This window comes from Stereum hirsutum, assembly GCF_000264905.1.
Source record: "Stereum hirsutum FP-91666 SS1 unplaced genomic scaffold STEHIscaffold_21, whole genome shotgun sequence".
Lineage (NCBI taxonomy): Eukaryota > Fungi > Basidiomycota > Agaricomycetes > Russulales > Stereaceae > Stereum > Stereum hirsutum.
Genome location: NW_006763151.1, coordinates 590,721 through 605,936, shown reverse-complemented (window position 1 = coordinate 605,936; position 15,216 = coordinate 590,721). Strand labels below are relative to the sequence as shown.

Genomic DNA, 15,216 nt, shown 5'->3' with positions numbered 1-15,216 from the left:
ATATTTCTAGCACCTCTCGTCTTGGACTGAACTACCTCATTAATATTACGGGAAACTCGCGATTCGTTCTCGCCTGCTCTCATTCGATGATCTGTCTCGCAAGAAACGGCACGGTACGTCCATTGACACTTCCTCGAGGTGCCTCGTCCACACACTCTTAATTCTCACGGGCCCGCCGTCTCCTTGCCTCTGACACTGACAGGCTCAAACTCGAAGTCGACACGAGTGATAGCCAATTGCAAGCTCCAAGTCCCACAGATCAAATAGACGCAAAACGGACTCGAAGCTCGGTTTTCACCATGGCATGCCAGATCGGCGTGTCCTTCTCAGTCTGGAGGCGAAGCCGTCCGTGAAAGAAAACCATGGCAGCTTCTAACTTACTTACTAGTGAGTACCATGACATGACATCGAGTACCACTCATACTGACAAATGATCTCACACTGCCTACTGTAAGGCCACAATGCAGGGACGACGTTCAAAGCGGTGTAAGTAAATACTTGCCCCAGAGGAAGCGGCCTGGCGGAATTCTGCGTTGTGTTACGTTGGTGATTACTCTACTGAGTAAAATCATCGTACATACATAGCATACCCACCGGTTCTGCCTTCTTGGTTCGGAGCACCGATCTGGATTCTGAACGGACTGACATCGACATGGTGCCTTTTCGCGCGGTTCATCCATCGTTGGAGTAAGTTGAAAGTTACTCTCACATTCATGCTTTTTTTCAGGCCCAGGCTCAAACCAATAACCCCCGTCTCCCTGTCCCAGCAATGGAAAGACGAAATTACTCTACATTCTCCCACTCTTAAAGTTTTCGTTTACGAAGGTTGGAACAAGCTTCCCGTTCCCATCACCCACAACACAGCTGTTCCCATCGGCAAACCCGAACTCAAACGGATAGGCAAGCTCAAACTCTTAACACTGACCCAGCTCCGAGTTTACAAGACGACCCTCCGATGGAAAACAATGAAGACGAACCCGATGTTAACACAAACTATATATCCCTCGTCTAACCTCCCCCTCTTCCTCCTCCTCCTCGCAGGCCTGTCATCTCCATATCCGAACTCAAAATCAAACCCACCACCCCGTCCCTCTCCTCCCTCTCCTCCCAGTCCCTCACCGTAATCTGTAGCCTCGCCACCCCCGATGGTTCTACTTCGGCATAAGTAGGCCTCAAACCCTCCGAATCAGCACCTTTTCTATCCTTTACTGTTTGCACAGCTTCAAGCTTCATAATTTGACGAATTCTAAGTTGCCCCTCACGATGAAGGTCGTGAAGGTCGTCCAGGAAGAGATTTACCAGTCACGACACGAGCGAGTCTCACCTGGGTCGAGCATCTACCGATGTGCGTGTGTTTAGAGCTGCTTATTCATGTCCTTTTGAAAAAAGAAATCGCTTTCAGTTAATTAAGTACTGCTGCTCCCGCGCGCAATAGTACCTAAACGGTATCCCCTTGATGGAGTTTTGGGATCACAAAGCACGCTCTTGTGACGTTGAAAGTGAAAGTGAAAGTGATTGTTGCCATAACTGACCATCGTCACAGGCGGAACTTGCCGCGGTTTGTTGCGTGTCAAAGACCCTTTTGGGTACGGTTCTTTGTTCGAACAAAGCGGCACACACATATATATAAGGATGCTTTCCTCTTCCTCCTCTTTCCATCCTTCGCATCTTCTTCATCATCTCGTCAGTATTCCTACATAGATATCTGAATCATGTCACAAGCACCACAAGAACCTTCACTCGCGGTTACATACCAAACGATGCTCCTGAGCGCATCCATCGTGCTCAATACGCTTAAAGAGCTTGGATACAAAGGCGCACTGTTCGGTGATGTCGCGGCGAAGCTGCACAGAGCGTTCCCTTATGAATATCCAGGGCCAAGCACGGTAATATTTATCTTCATTCTGCTCTTCCCCTCAATCCGAGTCTACAGACTGACCATACAGCATCTCAACGCCCTATACGTATACTGTAGATCGTCCAAATTCTTCTTATGCCCGCTTCGTCGGTGCAAATAATGTCCGAACCGATCCACACCATCCTCGAGAAGATCGTCTCATCTCATGCTCATGCTCAGTCCCACCATCTGACACTCGTCTCCAATTTTCTCCAGCCTGAGCTGCACGAAACAAGCGGCATCATCCGTTTCGAGGAACCTCAGACTCGGACCTCTTGTAACATCCTACTCGTCCTTCCCGGAACCCTCGGCCTGCCTACCGACCTCACAGGCGGAGACCTCGAATGGATCATGGCCCGCGTCGGGCACTTCTCCTCGTCCTCCCTCTTCCAACTCCAATCTCAGTCCCAGTCCCAGTCCTCCGCCCAGCTGACGACGCTGCCTACAGTCCCTCTGGGGGTCTTGCTTATCAACGCGCTCGAACGATGGAAGGAACATAAGACGAAGAGTCACACGCGGAGTGTGGATATGTTGTTGGAGGCGAGTTGGAGGCGAGGGACGGTGGGGACGGTGACGAGGAGGGATGGGCAGGGGCAGAGGGTTTATGAGCCGGGGAGGGGTTTGGGGGTGGAGAGGCGGGGGAGGATCGCGGAGATTGTGCAGGAGTTTTGTAACGAAGGGAAGTGAGCACTGAGGGCCGGTTCCGAGTGCGCGACAAAGATTTCAAAAGAATGTGTACCTTTGCGACTTAACTAGATGTTAAGATATCTCAGCTATGCTTTACGATTCTATGAGAATTGCTCATGAAGGGGTATACGGTCGTCAACCTTCGATCGACGTCGAGCGCGATGAAGAGTGTTGATGCCTGGAATGATAGGGGGGAATAACTAAACACGACGTTGATTAGAGGCGGAAGAAAATAAAGGATGGATGTTCATTTGTTTCGGACGTTGTACGTACAAAGGCGGGGCATCTACACAGCACGAAGAACTACGACACAGCTACGACCCATGCCCTCCATGACCAAACAGACTGGGCACTTCGGGCAACTCCACACCGGGGACCACGGGAAAAGGGCGGTAGGCTGGCAGAAGAGTGACAGTCAGGTTCCGTATTTTCAAGCCACGGCGACGACGACGACAAAAAAGAGGACGCAAAAGGGACTGACGCCGTGCACCATCAAGTAATAGATCCACGAGATCCTTCCTTTCTTCCAGTGTGGTACTCGGGTCTTCAAGTCTCGCCAGAATCCTGTGACTTTCATCCGGACTGAGCAGCTCGCTACCAGTCTCCGATACACTGTCACTTCTCTCCTCATCATCTTGGTATATGCTAGCCCCATTACTGGACACCTGATGAGATGCAGCGATCTGACGGGGGAGAGGGGGCATACTCGGAACAGCTGTCGGGAGAGGCTCGACCACAAAAGCGGACGGGCGATATAAAACTAGGTCGTAAGCCTCGAGGGTCAGCTGCGCGAGCTCGAGCTGGCGGTCCGTCAGATCATCAAATGCGTATTTCTGTTCATGATACCGAAGCTTCCTCCCGCATTGAGGATGAGAAGGAATGGGTTCACGTAGTCGAGAGTGGTGCGTTTGCGGGAGGTGTAGGAAAAGGGAGGGTAGGGCGCGGAGTCGGAGGGAGAGTTCCGTTCACGCAGTTCGCGATCGATGACCGCCCAGTCGGCGTACGTTGGCGGCTCATGGGTTTTGAGGGCGACGAGGTGCTGACCGCGCGGGAGGAAAAGCGCAGGGTGGAGAAGGATTAGGTCGAACTTCATATGGACCAAGGCGCTTTTGGCCCCACTGCGAAATTTATAGAACTGAGCTTGATGAGGTCTAGCTGGGCTTAAAATACGCACCGGAATATCCCGAAGACTGCTCGGGGCTGGAAGCGCTACCAATCTGTCCCACTCCAGGTTGGCCTCCCTCAAAATTTCAATCACCTCTTGCAGCGAATCCTTGCATAATGTAATGGAGTACGTGGCATATAAGTCCAGGTGTCGGTGATACGGTGGATACACTAGATCACATCAGTCAGACACACAAGAATCACAATCAGGAAAGGAAGGTCGTACAAAGAACCATATTCTCCAGGCTTTCCAGCGTGAAGTCTCTAGTTCGGCGCACGATAGCCAGAACACTTGTCAAAAAATGAAGCTAGGGGGCGAAGTCAAGATGGGGTCAATCGTGCCGGGTCATGTCGATCACGAACAGTGTTCACTAGGTGGGCTGCTTCAAGGGAAAGACAGGAAAACCCGGTGAGAAAGCAACCAGGGTCATCCGCAAACCGTGCTCTGTCCTCGTTAAAGGCTTTAGCATCCCGGCTGAGAGACCTTTTGGTCGAAGTCGAGCCCTGCCCGGTTGGCGTCGGTGGCGAGCGCAGCTAAGGTAGATCATCGGCGGTGATGCCGGGTGTCGTGGGGAATTTGGAGACTGCATTTGGCATATAGAGGGCCCTGAAATCATCGATAACTCTGGAAATGGCGAGAGGTCGCTCCCTGCGTGGTACTGAAGCAATACTCAAGTCGTAAGTCAGTGTAAGACAATGGGCCAGGGCAATCCCTGCCTTTTCTGGACTCACCGGCTCGCGGCTCGCTCCGACGCGCCACACTCTCGTCTCAGGCTGACGCGGACGAGTCTCCTCGTCGACTTCGACAAGTAGTAACTTACAATGCAGTACTGTAGTTTTTCGACCAATTGTTCGCCCGATTAGGAAATTCCTAGGGTTGGGGTTGGCCGATGAACCTCGATTTCTAATCGGAGCTCATCGGCACCCTCAGAATTTCTTGACCGTGACGCGTGACGAACAGTTGGTCGAAAAAGTACAGTACTACTTGTGACCAGGGTTTCCCAAACGTTACTTACATTACATTACCGCCACGTAATGTAATCTAATAGTATTCCCTCGAAATCATGCGCGTTGAGATCCGGAAATGTATTGTAATGTATTCCCCCTGTATTGCGCCCAATTCGTAAGTAATTGTAAGTAATGGTATGAAATCTCTTGCGTGCACGTGCATCATATCTTTTTGGTTCAGCAACTCACTCGCACCAATGCTGAATGATACAAGTGCTGCAGCATTGCAAGTGATATACACATGATTTTCCCGTGTTCTTACAGTGTTGAGTCGAACGGCAGGTAGAACAGCAAAAATGTGGCGAAAAGCAGGCTACGGGCACTCATCCCCAAAAGGTGAATGTGGCGGCAATCGAACAGTCGGGGCCTATCCGGAGCTTCCACCTGACCCAAAAATGTCTTTGGTGCGTACGGATCATACAAATGAATAGTATTGAATAGTAATCATTTCGCACCTCGACTGTAATCGAAAGTAATTGTAACGAAATAGATCCTAGAAGCGCAGCCGCCGTAACTGTAAGTAATCGTAAGTAATCGTAAGTATTTCTAAGTAATACCTCGTAATTGTAATGTTTGTCCCTCCCTGCTTGTGACTTTCGTTAACCGTCTTAACCCCGACACAAGGACGACGATTTACTAGACCAATCTCGAACAACCTATGCTTTTACGTCGAGACAACCTCTCGAATGCTGACTGACAGATGTGAGTCGCAAAACATACTGAGCTCCAGTCGAGTGAGGTTATGGAAGGGAAGATCGCTCCGAGGAACTGCTGATATATTGTACAGAGACAGCTTGCGAAGAAGCGGGACAGACCGAGTGAGAGATTGGCGGGGAAAATCGAATCCTGGGGTGTTGTCAAGCAAGATTCCCAATTCATGGCCTGATTCCCTCATACCGGTGATGCGAATTTCTTCCAGACTCGGCGCTGATTGGAGAAGGTCGTCAATAAACTTGTAGGCTCTCTTCTGTGCGTTCGTCGTATAGCCAATAAACCTGAAAATCGTGGTTGTGCCTGTAAGTGGCCTCAAAATCGCCGTTGGCGAGCAACGGGATGTAAAGGCTTTGTATCAGCCGGCCAACAAGACATGACAGCCCCCCTCGAATGACGAGTGTGCACAAACTGTTCAACGGGACGAGTCGTCGTAGGGGCGGAATGACAGGGTCGTTGACATTTCCAGTGGATGGGAGCTGGTTACGGATCTCAAGCGACTGAAGAACCGGGGTGGCCTGGAGGACGTTGAGAAGGGAAGTGAGTATCACACTATTCGCGGCTGCGTCTCTCGGTGTCATCCAAGCCTGTGAGGATGTGAAGTGGGAACCTCCGCCACATGTGCAGCGGTATACGATGCAGAGATAGTCTACGAAGGCATGGTAAATCCTGGGCGGAGAGTACAGGAACAGTGGAGTGATGTATCGTGCCCGAACGGTTCAAATAGGCGATGCGTAGTTCTTCCAACACGGGCACGGACGTGGGAAACCCTTGAAGTAATCTTTTCAGTGCTTCCTTACTGGTAGTGACACCGATGCTGAGGCTACTTAGACGAGCTTGGATACTGGCAATGGGGATTTCGGAGAGGGGCAGCGAGCTGACAGTGGGTGACCAGTAGATTTTTGCAGGAACCGGCTCTGAGCGACGAAGAAATTCCTCCATCCAATACTTTCCGAGCTGAAAAGGGGTGGCGGTCCACAGAATGGGACTGCCAATGGCAATTTCACGCCAGGATCGACAAACATGCGTGATCCGAATCCATCCGAGGGTCGAGCGCGACGGTTTGTCTCTGATGAGGGAGAAGACTACGATCAAGAGTTCGTTCGGAAGCTTACTGATGGGAGGTATGATGGGCAGCTCTGTGTCCCCAGCGTCGCAGTCCTGATCCTCGACGTGGTCGGACATCACTTGCCAAACGCGATGATCGCTAAAAGTGATTCAGAGGACGATAGTTCAGCTTTTGCGATATAAAGCCCAGAGGCCAGCCATATGGGATTGGATGCACCTTGGTCACTGGATACTAACTCCGAACGATGGTTGAAAGGCGTAGTTACTATTTCCTTTTTAGAACCTGTGAGGAAGGATTAAGAAAGACAGCTCTACCAAAGGTAGAATTTCTTATCAATACTTACGGCCACAAAGTGTAAAGCCTTTAGTCTGGGTGGTGAGGTGATAATACGGGGGAGGTGTTGCGTGGGGAGTTGCGTGCCTGTTAGAGGCGAATGTGGATAGCAAGTAGGTCCCGTTATAGATCTCGTTCATCTCCGGGATGCAATACGGTATTTGTATATTTGTGCATATGGACGATAATTCCCGCTACTACTGTAGTGGGTCTTAGGTAGCTCTGAAAAGTGCTTCCGTTTCGCAGGCGATCGAGTATTCTGGTTTTTCTTACCTAATGTCAGACTTCGCCCTTTGCAGTATTCGATTCTCACCCCTGTTCGGCGAAACCCATGGCTCTTGTCCATGTTCATGTCGCTTTCCACGACGTTCGTCCCGACCGTCAAGTCGCTTTCTTCTTTGCTGCTGCATCTCAGTCGTCGTAAGTTATCTGGAGGTTTTTTGTGCGTCGCGACACTCGATCTCATAATTATAAGTATGCGTCTCTTTGCCTGAACCGTGCTATATTTCCGCAATGCCTTCACCTGTTCCACCGTCGGTCTCTCATGTCGACAACTACGCCAGTTCCTTTCCCAATTTCGAAAATAATATGCATGACACGAATGGCACGCTACGTCTTCAGTGTCCTTGTATCGCAATCGAGAGCCGAGTCTATACCTTTTCCCGGGCCCGTGAACACCAACTAATGCGGATGTACCTACTGAATATGTACTCGGCTTGAAAGTATGTCACAATACTGTACTATAACACAGTGAGGGAATGTATTATTTCCTCAATAATCATCGTGTGATTTGAGAGCCACTCTGCCGTGGCGCATACCAGAGCAAGTCAAAATGGTGAGTAGATTCAACCCTGGCGCGAAGACGTGAGCGACGGTAGCGGGCGATGCCACTCGGTGGCCCTACTTGGTCTTATCTGATTTGGGCCACATTCTTTCTTGGGCCCTGTAAGCCTATTTGGAAACCATGCCCTATTGCCTCGTGGCCTACACTTCTTCCACCGCCCACCAACTCCAGAGATACAGAAGTAAAAGCGTAAGAAAACGAAACTCCAAGCAGTCAAGGCGCAAAAGGCATAAAGATTGAAAACACAACAACGCGCATCATAAATACCCACTTCGCACCGTCTTATTCTCTCTCTGTCAAGAGTCATCACGGAGACTTCGACGGGCCGAAATCTGTATTGCTCCTCAGATTCGGACTCGGCAGCCCCCTCTCCATCCTGTTCTCCGCTCCTGGAACGCCCCCGTGTGGAATCGGCATCATCATCCCATCCTCAAGGTCATCTTCCTGTCCGTCCCTTCCGTTCCCACCTATAGCCATCCCCAAACCCATCGACATCCTCGAAGGCACTCCCAACTCGACTTCTGCTCCCTCATCTTCCTCATCGCCTTCCTCCCCATTCGGGCCCAGCGAAGAAGCCCCCGCATCTCCCTGTCCGAAAATCTGACTCCGCCTCGCCCTTCGCGCATGGAACGTTCTGCTGGCAGTCGCATTCGAGAATAGCGGCAACAGATACCGCTCGTCGATCTGCTGGAACCACTTCCCGTCCTCCGGCGTCCTCTCCCCACTCGCCCTCCCACCGTTCGCCGCAGAACTCCTATCTTCCCCTGAAGCTCTTCGCCCATTCGAGCCTGATGCAAGCGGCAACACCTCCCCACCATCACTATCGTACGACTCGCTCGACGCAGCGGAGAACGCCGAGCCAGACTGAATCGGCGATCCAGGCCCACTCGTCAACCCCACAGGCGCACCAGGTCCCAAAGTAAACCCAGCCTGGTGCTGATGATTCCAACTGCTCGGCCCACCACCAATACCCACACCACCTCCACCACCTCCATTTTGCTGTTGTCGTCCATAATGGGCTCCAATCCTGGCAGCCGCCGCGTCCCTCGAGTCCCTCCTCCCTGGTGGCCCTTGTTGCTGCGACGCGAAATACGACCTCGTTCCGCCACCTGGTGTCCTGGGCGTATGGAGGGACATATCTTCGTCGACGTATCCTCCCATTCCCCATCTTCCGTTCGAGAAACTGTTCCTCCTCGATCCTGCAAGACTCCAGTTCCTAGCGCCACTCAACATCCCACCTTCGTCCTCCGAATCCGACGCAGCCTCGTCTTCCACACCCGTCCGGATGCCCAACACCTCCAACATCCTCGCGGTCGTCCCTCCAAACATTAAAACCGTGACGACGACTACGATCAACACCGTAGTTCGCAACGTCTGCGCGTTCTCGCCCTGGAAGCCCGCAGCGAGCGCGACACCGACCGCGCCCCTCAAACCCGCCCAAAAGAGCATCATCTGGTAAGAATGCGGCAGTTCGTCCGTACGTTGGCCGCGGGCGTGTCTGTGGAAGAAGTTGATAGCCTCGGAGAGCGGGAAGACGGCTGCGTAGCGGGTGAAGACGACGGCCACCGTTGTAATCGTGATGAACAGTGGTTTCACATAGCTCGTCACGGCCTCGGATGAAGGCGGACTCGTGAACAGCGAAAGGCCCAGGTAAATGAAGATAAAATTCTCCGAGAGTTGTGCGAGCGTGGCGAATATGTATTTCGTGGTCCGTTGTGTGCGGCGGGACATGGTGTGGTAGGCGTAGTGCTTGAGAGTGATGCCGCAGAAGAGGAGGGAGACGATGCCGGACATGCCGGTTCCGTTGGAGAAGAAGTAGCAGGTGTAGGCGGAGAGAGCGACAAGGCAAGATTCTATGGCGGGATACATCGCCAGGGAGGAGTGTTTGAGGACGAGGGACATGGCAAGGCCAAAGAAGATACCGAGCGCCATGGAAGTGCCGAAAGAGAGCAAGAAGATGCCGATTCCGTGGAACAGGGAGGTGAGGTAGATCTCGGTTCCATGGAATTGGGAGAGGGTCCTATGGGATGTCAGATACAGCTGAGTCGTAGAGAAAGATGTGATTACTTACTCGTACATGACGATACTGACGGCATCGTTCAACAAACTCTCGCCGAAGATGACAGTGTACAGTTTTGGGTCGACCTTGTATTGATTGAATATGGCCAGGATAGTTACCGGGTCCGTAGCAGATAACGTGGTTCCGAAGATAAGGCACTCAAGCAGAGAAACTTCGAGCTTCTCCAGGCCGAGGAAGGAGTAGATGTATACCAACACTCTGTACTACGTGTGATAAGGGCCACTGTAGTGGATGATGAACAGCTTGAACGTACCCAACCCCAACAGCGGAGATGAAGGTACCAAAGAAGGCAAAAGTGAGGATGGAACCGAAATTTCGGAAGAAATTCTCCTGCGCAGTAAGTCAGCAAAGACGACGGAAGGAAGACGCAGTGTCTACTGGCCTGTTTCAACTCATAGCCAGAGTTCAGAATGATTGGGGGAAGGAGCAAGTTGAAGAAGAGGGTGTGTTTGAAGGTCTGTAATATAATGAATGATCAGCTAGACAGCATAGATGGGTTGGAGTGAAGGTATAGCGAAAGCTGCAAAGGTAGCAAGACATGACGAGACGATAAGCAGTCTCTGTACAATCCATGGCAGACGTTAAACGACAAATAAAAGCATCAAGAAGCTAGTAACGGGAAGACAGACAAGCCGGCCACGTTACTGAATTATCAAGGACTGTATTCCTTACGGAGCTGCAGAGGAATGTAGACGCAGTCATTTGGAACGGATTATAATAAATCGCGTCTTGCAATGCCCCCATACGCTCCAAAGAAAGATATCTCACTATGTTCGCGAACATTCGCGTGCAATGACCTAGAGTATATCATTCTGGCCCTACAAAGGGGAGAGTATGCGCACAGGAGACGAAGGACGCACGCTCAAGCAGAGAATCGCCATATTCGACTCAAGCGTTTCACTCATAACCCAGACGAATGCAGCGTCACCTCCCATAGTAATTTCATATCCCTCATCACTGGAACACGAGAAAGAACACTCACCAACATTTCCCTGATCAAATGTCCCGGTGCGAGCCTAACGATAAACCCCACAAACATCCCCGCAAATATCGACACCAGCGTCTCATGTACCGCGCGTATCCTTTTGATCTGCAGATAATACGACGTCCATAGTGAAAGGATAAGGAGCATGCAAACGAGGAACAGAGACCATGACGAGTAGAACTCTTCTTCCTCGGGAATGGGGATGTCGGTCTCAGATGGGGATGCTGCCGCGGCGGCGGCGATGGTGAGTGAGGGTAGTTGGATGGCCATGAATGGCGTCCGAAGTGTGGGTTTAGTCGTCGACAGTAGCAAGGACGACGTGGAGAGTGGGGAGATACACGGTCTGGAACGTCAGTGACGATGATGAGCGCTGTAGAAGTCGTTGTTCTTCGCAAAGTCCAGACGCCGCCACTTGATCGAGTTGCGTGGCGAATCCTGATTATGTAAGTAATAATATACTTGAATATTCCTGTGGCACTTCTCCCGAATTCCACCAAAGGAGGTGTGGCGCTCGGTACAGGCACAAGGAAAGAAAATGGTATCATTCATTCATTAACAACAAAGCCAAACAATCCAGGTATAAAGTACAATGTCCCTCAACATCAAACACGGTCGTTCTCTAATGAAGGGTCTTCGCGTAGACCTGCTTCCAGCTCTCCCTGGGGGTCCACGCTTCCCAGTACTTCACAATCTCAACCGGAACATCTTTGCCGCCAAACCCCTTCCTAAAGGCCTCCAAACCCTCCTCGCTCTTCGTCGCCCCGAACAAACTCGCCAAATGCGCCACCCGCGCCGCCACATGGAAATCATCGACGCCAGGCTTCTCTCCGCCCAAGAACGGTCCAGCTCCCGCGTCACGGAGTTTGGCGGGGAGAGTCTCGAAGTAGAAGACGGTGAGAGCGTCCCAAGTGGCTTGCGATGCTTTGTAGAACTCGGCCTTAGTGGCCTCGTCGGCGGTGTTGGTGTAGAGGGAGAGGAGCCAGCTAGAGCCGGCGAGTTTGCCGGTGTAGAGGGCTTCGAAGGGTTTGGCTTCGGGGGTGGAAGAGTATTTGGTGATACCGGCATGGCCTATTTATGAGACTATAGTCAGAATTCATGCGGAATTAATGCATCATGTAGGTGTGAGACGTACGGTTTTCGACGAAGACCTTGGGGAAAGCGCTAGACTTCGCTGCGAGCTCCTCCGCGTTCCTCTATGAAGAACAGATACTTCGTTAGACAGAAACTCAGATTAATACTGGAAAAAAATGCTCACAGCGGAAAGCAACGCAAAGTTCGGGTCGATGTTCGCTTCATGGGTCAAGGCTGTGATTTCGGTGGCAGCCTTCACCTTGACAGGCGCGATCGACGCCAAATAGTTCACCACGTCTGTCGTGTTCTTGTACACCGTGCCATCAGGACCAACGATAGTAGGGAGGGTGGCGTTCTCGTTCTGCAGATATGGCAAAGAGTGCGATCAGACGGACGAACCAAGGGTGCTGGTGAAAATATGGAGAGTGGATAGATGCTTACGATCTTGACGAACTCGGGCTTGAAATTCTCTCCGTGGACGAGGTCAACATATTTCTTTTCGACCTTGTCTGCGAGGCCAAGCTCCAAGCTGTAAGAAGGCACATCATCGTTAGTGTTTAAAGCATGGACAAAGTGCCTAGAACCACGTACACCGCGAGTTCAGCAACAGCGGACCAGACCGAGAGTTCGAAGGTGTAGAGAGTTGTCTATTATAGGAAATGAAGCGAAAGCGAAAAGGGGATGCACGCAGATGCAGATCAGGTCAGCGACTGACGGTCGATTTCGCAATCCGGGGAACAGAAACAGAAACGAACAAGACTGGTCTTGCTGGCTTTCTTGGACGATCGTGACCATGGCCAGTGGAATCTACGTACCGAAGACATCGTTTACAGAAATAAACCTTGATACGATCGATTGATGTTTATAGAAGTATTTGATAAACTCGAAGACTGGTCCTGTGAGAGAGGAATGAGAGTGCTGGAAGATGCGGTATGCCCATCAGTACCGCGCACATCCCCCTTCTTATATGTCCTCAACCACCCCAACCCGCGCGCAAACCTTAGCCTCGTATTGCGTGTTGCGTGCATAGAACAGCAATCTGAGGTTATCTTGGCGCCTGCCGCTGAAACTGCTGAAACAGCAAGCTGAACAATCCTTCAATGCGAATCCTCCCAATCCTCCCATGGCAGGTGACTGCCCGTGACCTGCCGAAGCGAGCATCACAAAGCCTTTGATCGTTTTAGACTGCACTTACAGGTTACCCCTCGGGGAGTGCGGGAACCTGTGTGGTGGGATCAGAGATAGAAGATGCGTGCATGAGTACGCGTAACTCTTCCATGCACAAGGAGGAAGTTGACGATGTTTGTTGGACGGATTGGTTCTGCGGGCGAAGTAGCACGCGATTTTGCGTGTCAAGAGTCGTTTGATATTCTCACGGTTGCGCCACAGACCGGCTGAACGTGATCTTGACGAACTGTGTGTAAGCCAATGATGAGGACGACGAAAGAACCTGAGATGCGATAGAGGTGATCAAACTTGTTTCTTGCAATGTCAAGTTGGGAGTTCCGGCTCGCTACACAGCGTGAGGCATTGGAGAAATGAACATGAGTAAACAGGTCACGATCCACGAAAATATAGATTACTGAGACTCACAAACGGTAACGTGCTCCAAACTAGTACGCGGTTACCGGTAGTGAAAGATAGTGACCAGTCAAGAATGGCAGGCACAGGGGAACCCATTAGTAGCCAGGCCTCCGTGGAAGTAAGATAGTAAGGAAACGAGCACGATAGTGTACGACTAGGGAGACTCCCACATTGCCCGAGATATGAAACGTTGAGAGACGAAGTCAAATAAACAGCCCGTCGGACATCGTGTACTTATAACCTGTGCTACACCTCAAGGCGTCAAATAAAGCGATCAGTTGACTTTTAACAAGGAACAGAGACAGGGCAAGGCGTGGCAGAATGATCAAATCAGAGCTGAAATTGAGGATATCAGCGGAGTATATAAACCAGGAGGATGTCCCTCGACGACTGCCCTACTAGTCTGAGAATCTCTATGCGTTAGTGTGACAGCATGCAGCGTTGGAGGTATGGGGCGCAAGAAATTGGTCGAGCCATGGTAGTACGCCCGATTGAGGCCCGATCCTGGTTATCTGCATACGAGTATGTACGTGAAAGGCCCGGCCAACAAGGTTCCGCCCACAAAAAGTATCGTTTGTTCGAGAAGGATGAATGTCTGTCGACGCAGTATTTGATCGGTTGGAGTTCCAACTGCCTCTGGGACACCCACGAAAAAGATGATCGAAATCGGCGTTGAAGGTATGTACCGTAGATTTTACACGAGTTTTGACGGCCCAGAAAGATGCTCTGTGCACATGGATGAAAGCGCGCTGCCGTGCGCTGCTCGAGCCTCTCGAAGCGAATCGGCCCTCTAAGGTGATTGTCAGAGGCCCTGACCTTGATAAACTCCGATATATCGCAATAGATTGAAGGATCCAGGGGATAAAAGCTCGGTGATCGTCGCTCGTGAAAAGACCAGTGGGGGAACTGGTATAAATGCGCTGAGATATAAGTCCGAGACTAGTCTTGGAGGTTGTGGAAGTTAAAAGACACAGCCCACAGCCTGTCGAATTCCTATGTATGCTGCCGTCAGCGTTCGAGATCTCGCAATCGTACGACGATGCACTCACTTCTCAATAACGCGAAAGTCATGGGCCAACGAGATGATCTTGATGGAGACGACTGAAGCAGAACAATACGAGCATCAGACCTATTGGTGAGCACGTGTTGGGCACAGAGAAGAGGAAGGCTTGGGTGGGAGTACACACCGCGAACAGGGGAAAATCTGGAGAGGTTCTGATTCAGATAATATCGTCTGCATCGGGGTAAACACGTTAGTAGAGAACCAATTTGACTGTGAGCGCATATCGTCAACCTGAGAAAATCAAGGTAAGGATAAACCGGAGTAGCCTTCCTTTCTTTCGGTTGAGCATTGTGGTGGCCAGCATATCAATAATTCGCACGTCGTCGGGTGAGGGTCTCATAGCCGCCTGAATTCTCGAGGTGTGAGATATATATCCCTCTCCCTTCACAGGCTCACTTCCCGAGTCCACCGTGGCAGCGGAAGACAGAAACGCGAACCATGCATCTCCGATCGCATAAGGTTCCGACGAAACAGGCATGCCCACGCGAATACCGTCCGACCCGGGGAAGGATGATGCATGATGCGGCACGATGTCAGGAAGCCGGAGGTTTTTCAAGTTAGGCTCAAAATGTACTCGGAATGGGCGACAAAGGTGACGGCCGAGGGCGAGACATCCTATCAGCACGAGTTCAACGTGATGATCTTCATCATTGATGCCAGCCGGGCGACGACCCCATTCGAGAAGAAGGACGGCATAGACAGCTGCAGCGAAAGCCAAGC

General features: G+C 51.2%; 5 protein-coding genes across 5 annotated transcripts; 1 reads left to right on the top strand and 4 right to left on the bottom strand.

Moving 5' to 3' along the window:
* Positions 1 to 362: 362 nt before the first annotated feature.
* STEHIDRAFT_163098 (uncharacterized protein) lies at positions 363 to 1,124 on the top strand (the record flags this gene model as incomplete). Its single annotated transcript, XM_007310763.1, has 3 exons — positions 363 to 387; positions 456 to 486; positions 728 to 1,124. 3 exons carry the CDS (start codon positions 363 to 365, stop codon positions 1,122 to 1,124), a joined length of 453 nt encoding a protein of 150 aa, XP_007310825.1.
* Positions 1,125 to 2,898: 1,774 nt separating this feature from the next.
* STEHIDRAFT_135501 (uncharacterized protein) lies at positions 2,899 to 4,981 on the bottom strand (the record flags this gene model as incomplete). Its single annotated transcript, XM_007310762.1, has 6 exons — positions 2,899 to 2,981; positions 3,066 to 3,435; positions 3,474 to 3,919; positions 3,975 to 4,056; positions 4,112 to 4,282; positions 4,946 to 4,981. 6 exons carry the CDS (start codon positions 4,979 to 4,981, stop codon positions 2,899 to 2,901), a joined length of 1,188 nt encoding a protein of 395 aa, XP_007310824.1.
* Positions 4,982 to 5,700: 719 nt separating this feature from the next.
* STEHIDRAFT_116065 (uncharacterized protein) lies at positions 5,701 to 6,652 on the bottom strand (the record flags this gene model as incomplete). The annotated part of the gene is made up of 3 exons (XM_007310761.1): positions 5,701 to 6,054; positions 6,152 to 6,552; positions 6,583 to 6,652. The coding sequence occupies 3 exons, from the start codon at positions 6,650 to 6,652 to the stop codon at positions 5,701 to 5,703; spliced, it is 825 nt and encodes a 274-aa protein (XP_007310823.1).
* Positions 6,653 to 8,952: 2,300 nt separating this feature from the next.
* Positions 8,953 to 11,048, bottom strand: STEHIDRAFT_38127 (sodium/hydrogen exchanger; the record flags this gene model as incomplete). The annotated part of the gene is made up of 5 exons (XM_007310588.1): positions 8,953 to 9,733; positions 9,785 to 9,991; positions 10,047 to 10,123; positions 10,161 to 10,250; positions 10,776 to 11,048. Coding segments are annotated over 5 exons (1,428 nt in total), but the record flags the coding sequence as incomplete, so codon positions are not given.
* Positions 11,049 to 11,264: 216 nt separating this feature from the next.
* STEHIDRAFT_150780 (uncharacterized protein) lies at positions 11,265 to 12,767 on the bottom strand. The gene is made up of 6 exons (XM_007310760.1): positions 12,665 to 12,767; positions 12,441 to 12,496; positions 12,291 to 12,378; positions 12,034 to 12,210; positions 11,911 to 11,971; positions 11,265 to 11,846 (listed from the first exon to the last, which is right to left on the bottom strand). Exons 1-6 carry the CDS (start codon positions 12,671 to 12,673, stop codon positions 11,398 to 11,400), a joined length of 840 nt encoding a protein of 279 aa, XP_007310822.1. The 5' UTR covers positions 12,674 to 12,767; the 3' UTR covers positions 11,265 to 11,397.
* Positions 12,768 to 15,216: the final 2,449 nt, after the last annotated feature.

Coding starts and splice junctions, on each gene's coding strand:
- STEHIDRAFT_150780 (XM_007310760.1), bottom strand. Junction 12,379..12,440: donor GCTGTTGCTGAACTCGCGGT/GTACGTGGTTCT, acceptor GCCTTCTTACAG/CTTGGAGCTTGGCCTCGCAG. Junction 12,211..12,290: donor AGCCCGAGTTCGTCAAGATC/GTAAGCATCTAT, acceptor CCATATCTGCAG/AACGAGAACGCCACCCTCCC.